The following is a 17,764-nucleotide window of genomic DNA, read 5'->3' as shown; positions in this document are numbered from 1 at the left end:
GTGTTGACTACGATGAGAGAGTTTCTCACTCGTATCTATGCTTAAAGTCTGTCTGAATCATATTAGCAATTGCCGCATTTTATGAAATCTGGCAAATGGATAAATAAAACTACATTCCTTAATGGATTTATTAAAGAAGAGTTGTATATGATGCAACCAGGAGGTTTTGTCAATCCTAAAAGTGCTAACAAAATATGCAAGCTCCAGCGATCCATCTATGGACTGGTGCAAGCATCTCGGAGTTGGAATATACGCTTTGATAAGTTGATCAAAAGATATAGTTTTATACAGACTTGCGGTAAAGCCTGTATTTACAAGAAAGTGAGTGGGAGCACTACAACATTTCTGATAAGTATATGTGAATGACATATTGTTAATCAGAAATAATGTAGAATTATTCTGCAAAGCATAAAGGAGTGTTTGAAAGGAGTTTTTCAAAGATAGACCTCGGTGAAGCTGCTTACATATTGAGCATCAAGATCTATAGAGATAGATCAAGACGCTTGATAAGTTTTTCAATGAGTACATACCTTAACAAGATTTTGAAGTAGTTCAAAATGGAACAGTCAAAGAAAGAGTTTCTTGCCTGTGTTACAAGGTATGAAATTGAGTAAGACTCAAAGCCCGACCACGGCAGAAGATAGAACGAGAATGAAAGTCATTCCCTATGCCTTGGCCATAGGTTCTATAAAGTATGCCATGTTGTGTACCAAATCTATTGTATACCCTACACTGATTTTGTCAAGGGAGTACAATAGTGATCTAGGAGTAGATCACTGGACAGCGGTCAAAATTATCCTTAGTGGAATAAGGAAATGTTTCTCGATTATGGAAGTGACAAAAGGTTCGTCGTAAAGGGTTACGTCGATGCAAGTTTTGACACTAATCTAGATGACTCTAAAGTCTCGGTCTAGATACATATTGAAAGTGGGAGCAATTAGCTAGAGTAGCTCCGTGCAGAGCATTGTAGACATAGAGATTTGCAAAATACTTACGGATCTGAATGTGACAGACTCGTAGACTAAAATTATCTCACAAGCAAAACATGATCACACCATAGTACTCTTTGGGTGTTAATCACATAGCGATGTGAACTAGATTACTGACTCTAGTAAACCCTTTGGGTGTTAATCACATGACGATGTGAACTTTGGGTGTTAATCACATGGTGATGTGAATTATTGATGTTAAATCACATGGCGATGTGAACTAGATTATTGACTCTAGTGCAAGTGGGAGACTGAAGGAAATATGCCCTAGAGGCAATAATAAAGTATTATATATTTCCTTATATCATGATAAATGTTTATTATTCATGCTAGAATTGTATTAACCGGAAACATAATACATGTGTGAATATATAGACAAACAGAGTGTCACTAGTATGCCTCTACTTGACTAGCTCGTTAATCAAAGATGGTTATGTTTCCTAGCCATAGACATAAGTTGTCATTTGATTAACGAGATCACCTCATTAGGAGAATGACGTGATTGACTTGACCCATTCCGTTAGCTTAGCACTCGATCGTTTAGTATGTTGCTATTGCTTTCTTCATGACTTATACATGTTGCTATGACTATGAGATTATGCAACTCCCGTTTACCGGAGGAACACTTTGTGTGCTACCAAACGTCACAACGTAAATGGGTGATTATAAAGGTGCTCTACAGGTGTCTCCAAAGGTACTTGTTGGGTTGGCGTATTCCGAGATTAGGATTTGTCACTCCAATTGTCGGAGAGGTATCTCTGGGCCCACTCGGTAATGCACATCACTATAAGCCTTGCAAGCATTGTGACTAATGAGTTAGTTGCGGGATGATGTGTTACGGAACGAGTAAAGAGACTTGCCGGTAACGAGATTGAACTAGGTATCGAGATACCAACGATCAAATCTCGGGCAAGTAACATACCGGTGACAAAGGGAACAACGTATGTTGTTATGCGGTCTGACCGATAAAGATCTTCGTAGAATATGTGGGAGACAATATGGGCATCCAGGTCCCGCTATTGGTTATTGACCGGAGACGTGTCTCGGTCATGTCTACATAGTTCTCGAACCCGTAGGGTCCGCACGCTTAACGTTACGATGACAGTTTTATTGAGTTTTGATGTACCGAAGGAGTTCGGAGTCCCGGATGAGATCGGGGATATGACGAGGAGTCTCCAAATGGTCGAGACGTAAAGATCAATATATTGGACGACTATATTCGGACTTCGGAAAGGTTCCGAGTGATTCGGGTATTTTTCGGAGTACCGCAGAGTTACGGGAATTCGTATTGGGCCTTAGTGGGCCATACGGGAAAGGAGAGAAAGGACTCAAAAGGTGGCCGCACCCCTCCCCATGGTCTGGTCCGAATTGGACTAGGGAAGGGGGGCGCACCCTTCCTTGTTTCTCCTTCCCCCTTCCCTTCTCCTACTCCCACAAGGAAAGGAGGAGTCCTACTCCCGGTGGGAGTAGGACTCCCCCCTATGGCGCGCCTCTCCCCTTGGCCGGCTGCCTCTCCCTTGCTCCTTTATATACGGGGGCAGGGGGGCACCCCAGAGACACAACAATTGATCCTTGAGATCTCTTAGCCGTGTGCGGTGCCCCCCTTCCACCATATTACACCTCGATAATACCGTTGCGAAGCTTAGGCGAAGCCCTGCGTCGGTGGAACATCATCATCGTCACCACGCCGTCGTGCTGACGAAACTCTCCCTCAACACTCGGCTGGATCGGAGTTCGAGGGACATCATCGAGCTGAACGTGTGTAGAACTCGGAGGTGTCGTACGTTCGGTACTTGATCGGTCGGATCGTGAAGACGTACGACTACATCAACCGCGTTGTGATAACGCTTCCGCTATCGGTCTACGAGGGTACGTGGACAACACTCTCCCCTCTCGTTGCTATGCATCACCATGATCTTGCGTGTGCGTAGGATTTTTTTTTGATATTACTACGTTCCCCAACAGAAACACCACATCAATTATTTAGTTCTCTCTCATTATGTACCCAACAATATTAAATGTTGATTAACATGGCAAGAGGTGAAGCATAAATAAACTAACTATCTAGGCAATTTAATGAAGTCGGAACAACAAACAACAATTCCGGAAAATCCTCATGTGTCATTTAGCAATTTAAATCAAACAACAATTTTAGACATTTTAAATGTTGTTATCATGATGCGGATGACATATGCAAGGTATATGCAATTTTTATGAAAATGTTGTTATAATAAGATATGGGGCAAGATAAGTGCATTTGTCACAGTGGTGGAAGAAAGGGTGCCACGGCGACGAATCCGAAAATGATGCCACGACAACATATTGGTTCCGATAGCTCACGGAGGTACCGGTGCAAAAGAAGCGGGCGCGAGCGTGTCATGCAAGATGGTGGGGTGCTCCCGACTACCGGGTTCCCACGGGTTAGTGGTATGGAAGCGAGGAACGTGCAAAGACCTCTCTCGGACACGGTGCAAACACGAGCATCTCATACAACACATGCATTCGTTCCACGGGCGTCATCTCGGCGTTATACCTTCGAAGCGTGCATTCGGGGCGGAACGCGTTCGAAGTGGAAGTAGTTGTTCACGTGTCGTAGGGGTAGTAGTCGTTCTCGCGACGGTAGTGGAAGTAGTGGTACATGTTTCGTAGTCGTACACATTCCGTAGATGTTCGGGGTCACGGCGAGGAAATTGACGTCCACGGAGTCTTCGAAGGTCGACGGTAGTGGTACACACGCTGTCGGGGTACTTGTCCGTCCGGTCTTGGTGTAGATGTACATGGAAAATGTAGTGGTACTATGCATCGGTCATCGGGGAACTTGCCGAAATCCACATAGCTGGTGTGCTTGTTCGGGCGTCGGTCTTGCCGATGGGGTACTTGGCGAATCCACGTAGTCGTACACGGGTCGAAGTGGTACTTGGCAAATTCCACGGGGCGATGCTTGACGGTCCGGGTACGGGTCTTGGCGTCTCATCCTTGCTGATCCAAAACAACGCGAGACAAAAGGCCTCTGGTGGCAGCAGCAAGGCTGGGCGGTGCGCGAGCAGCGACAAGAAGTGGGCACGGGGCTCATGGTGACAACGACGACGAACAGGGGCGCGGCGCCGTGGCGGGGAGGCGGCGTGTCTCCGGCGGTTGAGACCGAATGGAGGAAGGAGGCAGAGGTTGCGGCAGCCGGAGGTGCGCGGCGTGACTCCTCTAGTCCATGGCAGGAGGCCATGGCGGGCAAGCGGTGATGTGCAGAAGGGTAGCGAAGGACTTGGCGTCGGGGACGAGACGGAGGGAGGCCGGGCATCCACGAGCTCGGGCAGGAGAAGGAGGGTCAGGGAGGTCTTGGGGTGGCGCTGCGGCGGCGACTGATGGCGGCGAAGTTCTGCGATGGCGCGCGGGGTCGCCGGAGGGCGCGGCCTGTTGGACGCGTCCTGGAGGCGGGTGGTTGGGAACGAGGTCGAGCGCGGGAGGCCTGGGGCTGTTGCTGCGGCCAGCTCGAGGAGAGGGCAGAGGAGCTCGAGATCAAGGCTCCTGCTCGATCTGAAGCTGGGCACGACGATGGATCGAAAGGAGGAGGTGGGTGGCTGCAGGGGCAGCGGTGGTCGTCAAGGGAGAGAGGCGATGGGATCGAGCGCGTCCTCCTGGCACTGGCTGTGTGTGGCGGCGGCGGACAGAGGGAACGAAGGAGAGAAGAGGGGATCGGGATCGAGCGCGGGGAGTGCGGGCTAGGGTTAAGGGATTGAGGGGTGCTGCTGGGCCTTGGGCCAATTGGACTGCGGGGAAGCAGGCCGGCCTGGCTGCTGGGCTCTCTTCTCTCTCTCACTCTAAAAAAACAGAGATAAGAAAGAAAAGAAAGGGAGGTTAGGGGAGGAAGTTGGACACGCGGATAATTTTCCTGAACTCACCAAAATGTGCATGGTCCAAGAAAATAGAAAAGGCCATGATTGAAAGATTTAAATTCGAACTCATTTGATTTAAATTCAAATGATTTGAATAGGAAGTGAGGGTTGGGACGGTCCAAAAATGTTCGGATTTTTGGTGGAGCTCCGGAATATGATGAAAAAATATATGGCGAGGTTGGAGACCAAGAATTAAGATAACAAAGGCATTGGAATATTGCAAGTGTGTTATGGTAAGCTCCAATTAATGGAATATTTTAATATAGCTCCCTAATAATATTGGGAGGATATATGTTATAAAGAGAAATCACCATGTGCATTTCCCTCTATTTAAATGGATCAAAGATCCATGCAATTTACTTAGTTGAGTTTTTTTTAAATTAAAGACATGATGGCATGATGACATGATGCAATGAAAAAAAATAAAAGAGCAAGCACAAAAGAAACACACGGCGATCACGAAAATAAGGAAGTCTTCTGAAGCGTCGGTCTCGGGGCTCCCTCCCGCGCGAGAGGAAAGAGGAGTGCGGGTTGGGGGGAGATTTTCCTCCCAACCCTCATTTCTACAGGTTGGGAAATAGTTTGAGAGTTGGACCTTTAATTTTTTACGGGTTTGAGGGTTTAGAGGTTCTAGTCTATGGCTTTTTTTTGATGAAACTGTAAAAAAGTAGTTAATTTTAGGGGTTTGAGGATTTGAGGTCTCGACTAGACTTGCTCTAAGAGGGCAGTGGTCGAAGCCTGTGTTTCTCCCCAGCAGTAAAACCCATCGGAAGTACAAAAACCCTTCTCGCCTCCGCCTCCGCCGCCGCCGCTTGCCGGCGGAGCCCGTAGAACCCCGAGATCTCTATAGACCCCTTCTTGTCAGAACCCTCATGGCGCTCCTCCTGCGGCGAGGCGCCGCAGTCGCCGCCCGCACCCTGCGCGCCGCCGCCGCCTCCTCAGCTTCCACCTCCATCCACCGCTTACCGACCGCCGGATCCCTTGCGGCCGCAAGAAACCTGCCCACCACGCAGTTTTTCCTCCTTGAGATCCGGAGGGGCTTCGCGAAAGGGAAGAAATCGAGTAAGTTGCCGCACCCGCCCTCCTCGACTCACCTTGCCCCTTAGATGCTGTTTGGTAGAAGGCCACTATATTTTGTTTGTTCCTTGTTAGGTCTTCTCTATTCGATTCCGTAATTCTTAAATCAGTGCACTGCAATTACCTTGTGGGATGGATCATTATAGGGATGTAATCAGAGACTTGATATTCTTGCTTCTTGGTCATTGCCTAGAGAATGATAGTCGAAGTGATACCGTTGAAGCTGCTCCTGATATCGGGCCGACTGTCAAATCGGCCGCGACTGCACAAATGGACACTGCCGTCGTTGCGCTGTCGCGAGAGCTGAGTAAACTTCGGACAGGGAGAGCTTCTCCTGGTATAATTATGATTTGCATCTTCATTGTGTCATTGTTTCTGCTGGCCAATGCTGATTCTCGCACAGATGATGTAACCGATGTATTCTGCAGGCATGCTTGACCACATCATGGTGGAAACTGGGGATGTTAAAGTTGGATTGAGTCGTATTGCTGTTGTTTCTGTCCTAGATTCGCATACCCTATCAGTGATGCCCTATGATCCTAATGTAAGAGCCTTTCTTCATTATATACTCCCTCCGTCCGAAAAAGCTTGTCCCAAGCTTATCCCTCAAATAAATGTATCTAGCACTAACTTGGTGCTAGATACATCCATTTGAGGGACAAGTTTTTTCGGATGGAGGGAGTAGATGGTAAATCTCACAAATTAATACATTTTGATACCACTTCGGTGCATCACGTGTAGGAGCCCACAATGCCATAATTTCATGTAAATGGGTATGCTTTCCTGTTCGGGGAAAAATGTGTATTGGTCCTAACCTTAATGAGTTATTTATAGCATACTGTCAACCAAGGTACTAAACAGCGGATAGTAGGGTTGTAATGGATTTAATCATTGCAGTAGATAGCAGATGATATATACAAGGTACTAAAAGCACTAGCAACTTTGTATAATCATGTTATTTACTTATATTATCAGCTAGGATAAGTATATTTTTCGTCCTCGAACTCTTGCGTAAGTTTAGAAATCGTCCCTCAACTCCAAAACCACTAAAACTCAGTCCCTCAACTAATTAAACCGGATACTTTTTGTCCCTGGTAACGCTTAAGGTGGTTTTAGTCTGACATAGACCTTGTTCAGCTATATTCAGTTCAGACTATGCTCAGCTATATTCGGTCCAGACTATGTCCAACTAAATTCAGTACAACGCTCTGAAATGTCTAGACTATGTTCAGTTATATTCAGATTTTGTTAAGCTGTGTTCACTACAATTTATTCAATTCAAACTATGGTACACACTTTCTTTGTTCAGACCTTGTCGGACTGTCCAGTTTTGGGACAAAATATATTACCAATGAAATGCTGAACATATGTTGGAGTTGCCCAGGATGAAGAAAGAAACTCACGCGCACACACATGGTCAAGCTCTATGCAGAGCACTCCTGCCACAGCCACTTCCAATGCGTACCATTACTGTCAACACATAGTCAGATTGCTCAATTGCTGGACATTCAATTGCCATGCAATGTGGCAACAAACAGAATTTTCCATGACAAATTAGCATAGTCAGATTACATACCACTTCAAGTTCTCACCGACTTGTCTACAAATTAGTACTCAATTGCCTACATATACGTCATGAAAGCATACACAACTGCTGTGATGAAACAAATCAATACAACAAACTGCATCACATTCCTCTTCTTCTCCACTTGTAAGTCAACAGTCTTCTCCAGCAGCAGCTCATCCTTCTGCATCAACAACTCGTACAACGGCGGCTTGAACTTGCCGAGGATGCCGTCTGCTTGAACTGGCTCCACAATTCGCCATACACCCCTGCCCAAGTCGCCGTTGCCGTCACTTGGTCTCATGGGTCAAGAGCACAACCTGCCGTGCCCAGGTATGCAGCAGACAGCCACCGCCCCGCCTAGGTCACCACCGGGCCAGACTGCCGCTGCCTAAATCGCCGCAGCCGCCCGCTCTGTTTTGTGAGTGAGAAAGGGGATCGAGAAAATGAGAGAGAGAGAGAGCCGGCAGGGTGCCCGCTAGTAGTCAAAACCAGGCTACATGGCTCATTTTAGTCAAAACCAGGGTCCACGCCATACTAAAACCACCTTAAGCGTTACCAGGGATGAAAAGTATCCGGTTTAATTAGTTGAGGGACTGAGTTTTGGTGGTTTTGGAGTTGAGGCACGATTTCTGGACTTTCGCTAGAGTTCAGGGATGAAAAATATACTTATCCCTATTAGTTATTAGCATGACAAGATAGTCACTGCAACCCGTGGGATAAAAATAGACATGTGCTCTAGTGATGTAGCGGTCTGGCAAGCGATATACTATGAATGCTACGTCGAAGAAATGGTGCCCGCTAATGCTACTGCAGGCCCTACAAATGTTATTTAGCACAGTGATTTTAACTTCTTAAACTTCCTGTGACTGATTCTAACCAATTGTTGTACAGACAATGAAGTCTATTGAGAATGCAATCGCTTCATCTCCATTGGGCATCAATCCAACACCTGACGGCAGTAGGATTATTGCAGCTGTACCTCCGTAAGTGTAAATTGTAATGTTACTGTTATTGTTTATCATAGGTCTGTGCTTACCTGTAAGTGATTTAAGAGTTACTCCCTCCATTCACAAATATAAGATGTTCTAACTATTTTGTGAATCGGATGTATATAGACACGTTTTAGTGTATTTGTTTGATCATTTCAGTCAGTATGTAGTCCATATTGAAATATCCAGACATCTTATATTTGTGAACGGAGGGAGTACTTTCTAGGTCCACTACTGTCCACAAACTTGCGATAAGTTGCACTCATATTTATCATCTTTTTTACTACATGCACTTTCTGGTCTTAAATTTGTTTGCGCCTTCTAATTTAATTTGTCCCTGTGCAGATTGACGAAAGAGACTATGCAGGTAAGATTAACTAAGCTTAAATCTCACTTTTATTCTTGAAACTACTAATGAATTTTCTGGTGCTTGAATATAGGCAATGTGTAAGGTTGTTACTAAATCTGCTGAGGATTTCAAGCAAAGTATTAGAAGAGCACGCCAAAAGGTAATTTTACATTACTTTCGTTTCTTCAATTTATGATGATCGATGTTTTGAAGGCTTAGTTGGATATTTGTAGTGTCACTGTATGGTTCATTCAGGCAATTGTCACCGGGTATATGTTTTCTTTTGGGACTTGCATATAGGAGAGAGCTATGAATCTTATGATGTAGCATTTCTCATATGATATCTGTTGAAAGAGGGTGCGCTTACTCCACTTGTCCTCTGGCCTATTATTAGAGTTAGAATTAGAAAACCATGCGACAGTATTATGACCTCATGAAGGTAACGGTGCTGAAGACTACTAAATTGATCTATATAATTGTATTCTTACTCTACAGTTTTCCTTGTGTATAATGTTCACTGTCATGCTGTAGTATTTTCTGAATATACGGCTTGTCCTAGCATTTGATCCTCACGACTACTCATGTTTCTCTGAAATATTAGGATTCAATTTTGATTCTCTTATGCCCTTTCGTATTATTACATTATATACATATGCATTTCCCTTGTGTTTCCAGGCACTTGATACAATAAAGAAATCTTCATCTAGCATGCCAAAGGATGATATAAAGCGACTCGAGAAAGAAGTGAGTACTGAACAATGTTCTCAAAGGGAATATGTTGTGTGGTAGTAAATATCTTACACATTATGTTTCCTCCAGGTCGAAGAATTGACCAAGAAGTTCATCAAGTCGGCAGATGATATGTGCAAGGCCAAGGAGAAGGAAATCTCTGGAAGCTGAACCTGTCCATCTAGCTGATGTTCTTTCCCTCGTTTACCTTCCACAACTTCGATACCAGTGATGTTGAGCCACTGAGGTGCTGCAGCCATATCACGATTAAAGTTTTTTCTTGTGGCATTGTTAGCAATTCAAAACAATGTGATAGCCAGGACAAGCTGGCAGGTGCTGGTGATGGAACTTCGATTATGCTGTAGGTTGATACTTTGAGAATGAAAGCTGGTTTACTGTGAGTCTGACCAGTATGGCTTCTCCTGTTCAGCTGTTCTACTATGTCCATTATGGCTAAGTTCTTTCCTAGCCATCTGTCGGAGTCTATCTGTTGGCTGTGATAACACATAATCTTGATCAATAGGTCACTTTTGGTATGTTTTCGTGGACTAAAATGCTAGTTGTGGTTGGGAAGAGGTCAATGTTGACTGTGACTACCTGCATAATCTCGATCAATAGATCCCTTTGCTAAGAAACGGCATTCGGTATTTTTTGTTTGTGCAAAAACTGGGGAAGAGAAGAATCAAGAATAGAGCCATAGGCGTGATGAAAGGGCGAACTTCTCGAAGATAGTGAGAGTTTCAGAGTGAAAGCCAACTACAAGCATAGCCAAAGCAACTTGGCCAAAAACATACACCAAAGCTGTACAAACTACAGGCCCTGAACCAAAAACATCATGGCAACCCGGCAAAGCCTTCGAGCAGAAGACCAGCACACCCGACTCCACGCATCAACTCGCTGCTCTATGTCCCCTACTCTTTACAGGCACGTCAGGCACGTCAGGCACGCTTGCTGCAAACTACCAAAGCCAAGCCTACACGGAGTGAAGAAGGCCATGCCACTATCTAGTTCCCCCGCTTGCCGAACACCGCCCTGGTGAGCGCCCTGATGCCCCGCACCCACAGCTCCGCCGCCTCCTCCCCGCCCTGGCACACGAAGTGCACCTCCTTCCCCGTCGCCGTCACCACGCGGAACAGCCCCGGCGCGTACGCGTCGTCCCCCCGGCGGCCCTTCCTCTGCCGGCGCCGCTGGAACGCCGAGCTGCCCCCGACCTCGGCCTCCACGCACATCACGTTGCGCCGGCTCGACCCGCCCCACCGGAGCACGCCGGCCGCGGCGACCATCCGCAGCGACTTGCCGTGCGGCCTACCGCGCCCGCCCTTGGTGTGCTTCACGACGTGCGCGCCTGCCAGGACCAGCTGCCGGCCCAGCTCGTCCATGATCACGTCCTCGGCCTTGTTGAACGCCGCGGTGGCCAGCGCCGACCGCGCGAGTGAGAGCGCCGTCTCGCCCCGCAGGGTCTGGATGTCGCACCGTGCGCCGTGGGAGATCAGGAGCTCGCACACCGCCGCGTGGCCTTCCCTCGCGGCCAGCATGAGCGGGGTGTAGCCGTCGCCGTCCGGGATGTTGACATCGTAGCCCGTGCTCGCCAGGTGATGCACGGCCGCGCTGTCGCCGCGCCGGGACGCGCAGTGCAGGGCGTAGAAGCCGCCGGCCGGCATGCCCTTCTCCAGCGCGAAGTCGAGCATGACCTGCTCGAAGAGGTCCCTCTTCTTGCTCTGCTGCGCGAGCCCAATAGCCGTCTCGCCACGCTTGTTGCACAGCCTCACGTTGGCGCCGGCGAAGACGAGGACGCGGAAGGCGTCAACATTGCCCTCCTTGGCGGCGGCCATTATGGGCGAGCACCCGTCCGCGTCCTGCTCGTCCACGTCCACGCCGGGCTGGGCGAGCAGCACCTCCAGCGCGGCGGCATCGCCGCAGCGCGCCGTGAACATCATGGGCGAGAACACGTGGCGATCGCTGGACAGAGGGATGGTCCCGGACCGAATCGCACCAAGAACGGCGCGTTCGAAGCCCGCCTTCCAGCCGCCCGAAGAGGCGACGGATGCCGCCGACTCGCCTGCCAAGTTCAACAGCGCAACGTCCGCCCCGGCGGACACGAGAACCCTGACGCAGTCCTCTTGCTTGTGGCGTGCGGCCAGGATGACGGCGACATCGCCAGCCTCCGCCCTCGCGTTGACGTCGCAGCCCTTGTCCATGAGCGTCTGCAGGATCTCCGGCTGGCCGAGTCGCGCGGCCAAGTGAACAGGCCTGAACCTGCCGCTCCGGGAGGTCCTCACGGCAGCTTCGCATTCGGCGCCAGAAGCCAGCAGCGTCTCGACGGCGCCGACGCTCCCGCAGAGGATGGCGTGGTGGAGCAGCGTCCGTCCGACGTGCGTGGCGCCCGACGAGTACCCGTTCTGCAGGAGCATGCGGAGGATGGAGCCGGTGGACTCGTAGTACTCCACCGCGCACCAGGCCGCATCGTAGGGCTCCGCGAGCCCCGCGCCGACGCGCAGCTCTTCCCCGGTGGCCGCGTCCCAGGACCACGCTCCAAGCCTCACCTTGGTGTCCCTCTTCACACCAGCCTGGAGAAGAGGAAAAAAATGGTGTCAAAAATCAAATGCGTCGATCGCGAAAATAGATCTACTTGGGTAATGGCGCACACCTGAAGTAGCTGACGAACCACGGCGACTTGCCGGCTCACGATCGCGGCGAAGAGCGGTGTGCAGTCGACATTGAGATGCAGTGATGGCTTGAGAGAACGCAGAAGCACCCGGGAGGTCGCGTTTGGATCAGCCCCACACTGCAACGAGAGAATCAGATGATATTAGATGCTGCGTAGGAGATAAAATTGTACCAGTAGTTAGTAAAAGAATCATGCGTACACAATTTTGGAAAATATTCTGAAGTCCAACAACTTATTTAAATTGTTGATTCGCAAAAAAAAACTTGTTTAAATTGTTTCCTAAAATAAGAATGGCAAAAAAATTGGGTAAGATCCGCCGAAGCGGGTAGCCTTAACCGCTGTGTGCTAGAGGAAAGTCCGAAGACCGTTCCCGTCCCTGTCAGGGGAGATGCCAACCGTCTCTCCTTTTTACGAACACAGCGGTGTGTTCTACCCTTCGCCTTATAAACCGGTCACAGTTTCTCTAAAGCAGCGAGGTGGGACTAAAGACTACGACGCTCCATGCCGCGGCTCGTCGCGCGGCACCCACGCATCCTAGACAACACTAGAACCCATGAGAAGTAGGCTCGCCAGCAGTTGAAGCTCAAGCCCAGTGCTAAACCGTTTTGCCATACGCCCATGTAATCCTTGGGCCCATGTAGTCGAAGCTGCAGCTAAAAAGCCCAGTAGAGAGAAATGTAACATGGGCATACCTTGACGAGCGTGTCGACCACGTCGACGAAGCCGCGAGTGGCGGCAGACACGAGCGCGTGCACGGCGACGCGCGGGCGGACGAGGTCGGAGCGCATGAAGATGGCCGCCAGGGCAGCCTGCCCCTGCAGCGCCGCCTCCACGATGGCCTCCTCGCAGGCCGGCTGCGACGCACCTGCGCGCACCAGCAGTTCCGCTACCTCCGCGCGCCCCTCCCGCGCCGCCGCCGTCGCCGGGTATCCACGGAACACCTTCCCGTTCACGTCCGCCCCCTTTGCCTGCACGCCACACATGAACGAACCATCAGAAACTTGCAAAGTAATTAGAACGTAAACCTGCAACAACTACTAATAATCACGGAATAATTAAGTTCATGGATCGAGCTATGTAAATAATTTCGTCAAAGCTATGTAAATAATTCCTGAAACAAAATGTGCATAAGGCCTACTTCTAATTTCGCTTTCACTGCACGGAAGGTAAAGATAAAGATGGTCCAACAACGTACTACTACTACCAGAAGAGGGGCAAGGGCAATGACCATCGGGACTCGGAGCCATAGCTGGCCGAGTAGCAAATGTCGCTGTTGCTAGTACTATGTCCGGTCAGGTCGGTGATGTGGTGACCAATATGTGGACTGCTGGCCGGCGAGCCTGTGCTGTGCAGGTACTGTTGCATTGGCACTATGCCAGGATTCATTTATGCAGGAGAGAACAGAAGGGGCCTCCTACTGGAAGAGGGAATCTGGTCAAAATTCTGCAGGTGATGGCATCGCTATCCGTCAAATCTTTATGTTTCTGGCCTCATTACCTCTGTGTCAGCTCAACATCGCTGCATATAGCAGTAGTAGCTTTCAAGATGGCCACACCTACCGAGAAAATATCCAGGCTTGCGCATTTGCTCTGGTCAAGTGCTGCTCAGTTACAGACAAACGGTGCTTCTCATCGTGTTCTTCATTTTCTACTACCCGAACATAATGAATGCACGAACAACGGTTCCCTTCAGCAATAAAAGATGCTGCGAGTCTGTGACCATCGATGTTAAGCATCAAAAGTCACATCAGATGTCCAGTTTAACCTCAAGGAAACCTACACTATATTCCAGCATTGCACATCGCACAATAAATACATTGCACTGGTGCACTGAGCCGAGGTGATGTTCCTAACAGTGCATGGTCTCCCCATGTCACCATGAATGGCGCACAGGCACAGTGGAGGCCACCACCGGATACACATACACGAGGAGAGGCAGGCGCGGCAGGACAAGGAAGGACGTGCCCGCGGCTGTGCATGGGCGCCAAGTGCGCGTAGCTGGCTAGCCATGAGTGATGAGGGAGGGAGATGCAGCCGGGGGTACAGCTGGCCGGTGGCAGAGGGGGCAGACCATGGCTACGAGACAAGGAGCACGACAGGGTACGTGGGTGAGCTCTCCGTACCGATACCTCCTCCTCCTCTCCTCCGTGCCGGCTCAGGGGAGCCATGCAGAGGCCGAGCGATTGCGATGCGATCGGGCATGTGATTGTGATGCATTGCACTGGGACGGTTTCTGTCACACACATGCGTGTTGCGTTGGTATCTTTAATGGCGAGGCCCTTGGCGCTGCCGCGGAGAAGGATCGCCTACTTCCGGAGTCCTTGGCCTACTTGCCGGCTTGGGGCTCAGCCTCTCAAGGGGCTAGGTTTCATGGCGTGATCAAATACAGCTGGGGCGGTTTGGACGTATTGGATCAGCGGCCTGCCTGCCTGAGCAGATGGCAGATGCGAATCATGTGGTTCCGCTGAGCGAGCCGATGCTACCTCATCCTCTCCGATCGTGGATGAAATGAAACCGGCTACTGTTGTTGCCATTGCAGGCATAAGCCATGCCAGCCCGGATGAGCTCGATCGACTGTGCTGGCAACAGGTCTTGGGATCGGCTTCACGCTTACAAAACACACGAGGTTCAGCCCTAAATTGTCCGATCCGGAAGACCCAGCAGACCGAGATGGTGCAGCACGCCATGCTAGCCGGCCAAACGAAGAGCTCCAAACGCACGAGATGCTGCAGCAAAGCATGCGCTCTGGGACGAGGGCCACACGCCGGCCATGGGACTCCTGTCCCTGGCGATGGCATTTATTGGCCTTGGCAGAGATCAGGGGAGAGTGCCGGTACACATGCGCCGTGCGCTTTGCCTGCAAGTACATGGCATGGCCGGCCGGGGTGCGTGCTCGTGCTCGTGCTCGGGCCCGTTCATCGCAACCTGCTCCCCTGCCAGTCCCATTCAATGGCAATGGCATGGCGCATCGGGCCGCCCCATGACACCGGCGGATCACCCGGCCGGACACTGCAGGCCACGTAGATGGATCATGGATCTCACCTCGCCTCCACCTCCGGCTGCGAGGCACACTCGTAGAGTAGAGTAGAACGATGTTGCATGATTACGCGTGAGGGGCACGTGAGGCCGTGATAAGTGATTAGGCCCAGGTGGCAACCAAAGGCCAAGGCAGAGTAGCATGGGATCCAACAAATCTGAGGATTACTAGAGTGTGCACTACACTAGGCAGAGCCACGGACGTAGGATGGACTCTGCTGGGACTCTGGGGGTCACGTGATACCAAACCCGACCGCGCTCACGAGGGGGGAATATATTGGTTTCTACCAAAGCGTTGAGGTTGAGCTCTTCTCTTGCCTGTCTCTAGTAGTACACAACTTGATTAGCAGCACTACTGGAACACCATCAAACACTGGGCACCGGTGCTTTCTACTACCTGCTTCATTATATTATCGGCAGCAGTAAACAAAGCATGGATGGGTCAGGGTTAAAGTCAAACCCATCTACCCCTGTCCCCCAAATCGTCTCTAAAATACTCCATTGCATCTCTCCTACGCAGCAGCATATGCAGAGTTGTCACAAAGCCTGCCTTCTAGAGCAACCTTGAGGAGCACAATGGAGAGTACCAAGACGCCATATTTTTCTTTGCGAGGAGACGCCACCCTTTTACTACTACAAAAAATTACAGTAGGAAATATTTTTTTTGTAGCGCAATGTGCTGTACCAGTAACATGCCAAACTGTATGTATGTATGCATGTACCGTATGTTTAGACCTCGATCGATGCACATATACGGTAATATCTAGGACATGCTCCTACTAGACGGCTTGTCCAGGAAGCTTCCCTGCGTGAGCTCCATGGCCGGCTCCATGCCCCCATCCGTTTCACAATTTCTATCATGGCAAGACAACAAAATGTGTCCGTACACGCATTAAAGAGGAACTGCAAAACGCAAAGCAGCATGGTCCCCATCGCAGCCATGCGGGCTGGGGCTAGTACTACTCCTTGGTAGCCCCTCTTCCAGAAACTAATTGCAGAGAAATGGGTGTGAGTTCCTCAAGTGAAGACTGGCGAGGGAACACATGATTGGGTCCGGAAAATATCTCGTAATGACTGCGCTTTATGTCTAATATAACTCCATTTTGGAGGGTAGGATGTGATTAGGAGGGGCCGAGCCAAGCCAAGCGCGTAATTGAGAGGGAGGGCCGGCATGCATGTCTAATCCCAAAATGGGATTTGTCCTGGCGCGTGCATTTATACAGTACACTGAACTATGATGAGCACAAAGCTTTTCATTTGGAATGGAATGGAAGTAGACGGCCAACCTTCTATCTATCGGGTACTGCATATGAGATGCAGACAGTGTGTTGTACTTGTAGTAGTTCCGTGAGTTGCCAGCGCCCGCTGAGACCGTTCAAAAAATGTCTTTGAAAATCTTCACCGGCTCGGTAAAGGTAAAGCGATTCTATATGCTGTGGGAGGAATGGAGCTAGCTAGGCTAAGGCCGGCCTACGCCCCTATGGCACTTCAAATTTTGAGCAGCACACGCTCTCCATGTTTCCTTTCCTAGACTATTTGTAAGGAAAAAAAATAATGTGTGTTCGTGCTTGATGGTACTACGAATTCTCGATGAAACGCTGGCCATAATAAGCCAAATCGGAGCTCGCATTCCTGGCTAAACGCATCAAACCGACCGCAAAGCAGCACGCGAAACGGCAGCAGAGCAAGCCCCAAAACGACGAGAGCAGAGGAAGGGGGAGGAAAGCACTCACGAGCAGCGCGCGGACGAGCGCGACGTCCCCGTTGCCGGCGGCGAGGAAGAGCGGGGAGACGTCGGCGCGGATCTCCTCGCGCGACGCGCGCAGCTCGGCGGCGGCGCCCTCCCGCAGCGCCGCCTCCGCCACCCGCCGCGCGTCGAGCCACACCACGCCGGCGTAGTTCACGTCCGCCCGCCCGGACGCGAGCAGCTCGCCCGCCTCCCTCGAGTCGCCGCGCGCCACCGCCTCCACGAGCCGCTGGGAGGCCGCCGCCGCGGCGTCGGCCTGCTCCTCCGCCACCGGCCACACCTGCCGGCCGCCGGCGATCGCCGCCGGGCGCAGCAGCACCGCCATTCTAGAAAGCTTGTTCCTGTTGACGGACGGCGTATCGAGCGTCCACTCTGCTTCGATCTCTCCGTGTCTGTCTCTCTGGGCAGGGGGGGCGACTTGAAAGGGGAGGGCGCGACGGGGGCTCGCCGAGGCGTCATATATAGTGGGCTCTTGACACGGGCGGTGATGAGGGGTAAAGTAACTGCGCGGTGCATTGGGTGTGGGGTCCACGTGTAAGTGTGATGCGCGATTGATCCGAGTGGGGTGGGGTGGAGCGTGCGTGAGCCCTGCTGAGTTGTGAGCGGCCACAGCCCTATGGATATCACACGATCCTCGCGCGGCTTGGCTCCGGCTCCGACTCAGGGCCAGTTTTTTTTTGCAATTCTCCAAGAATTGACCCCCTCCCAGCTTTTTCCAGAATTG

At 50.4% G+C, this 17,764-nt stretch overlaps 2 protein-coding genes and 1 non-coding gene across 3 annotated transcripts; 1 reads left to right on the top strand and 2 right to left on the bottom strand.

Moving 5' to 3' along the window:
- Positions 1-5,606: 5,606 nt before the first annotated feature.
- On the top strand, positions 5,607-10,126 carry LOC109769802 (uncharacterized). Its single transcript, XM_020328512.3, has 8 exons — positions 5,607-5,941; positions 6,150-6,293; positions 6,385-6,500; positions 8,415-8,506; positions 8,858-8,879; positions 8,953-9,021; positions 9,537-9,605; positions 9,681-10,126. Exons 1-8 carry the CDS (start codon positions 5,752-5,754, stop codon positions 9,759-9,761), a joined length of 783 nt encoding a protein of 260 aa, XP_020184101.1. The 5' UTR covers positions 5,607-5,751; the 3' UTR covers positions 9,762-10,126.
- A 167-nt stretch (positions 10,127-10,293) lies between these two features.
- LOC109769801 (uncharacterized) lies at positions 10,294-17,479 on the bottom strand. The gene is made up of 4 exons (XM_020328511.3): positions 17,027-17,479; positions 12,951-13,226; positions 12,238-12,375; positions 10,294-12,157 (listed from the first exon to the last, which is right to left on the bottom strand). Exons 1-4 carry the CDS (start codon positions 17,363-17,365, stop codon positions 10,595-10,597), a joined length of 2,316 nt encoding a protein of 771 aa, XP_020184100.1. The 5' UTR covers positions 17,366-17,479; the 3' UTR covers positions 10,294-10,594.
- LOC120975155 (U6atac minor spliceosomal RNA) lies at positions 12,554-12,676 on the bottom strand. The gene has a single exon (XR_005770986.1). It is a non-coding gene; the product is annotated as a U6atac minor spliceosomal RNA (small nuclear RNA).
- Positions 17,480-17,764: the final 285 nt, after the last annotated feature.

Source organism: Aegilops tauschii, chromosome 2 (assembly GCF_002575655.3).
Source record: "Aegilops tauschii subsp. strangulata cultivar AL8/78 chromosome 2, Aet v6.0, whole genome shotgun sequence".
NCBI classification, from domain to species: domain Eukaryota; kingdom Viridiplantae; phylum Streptophyta; class Magnoliopsida; order Poales; family Poaceae; genus Aegilops; species Aegilops tauschii.
This window is presented reverse-complemented; position numbering and strand designations above follow the sequence as displayed.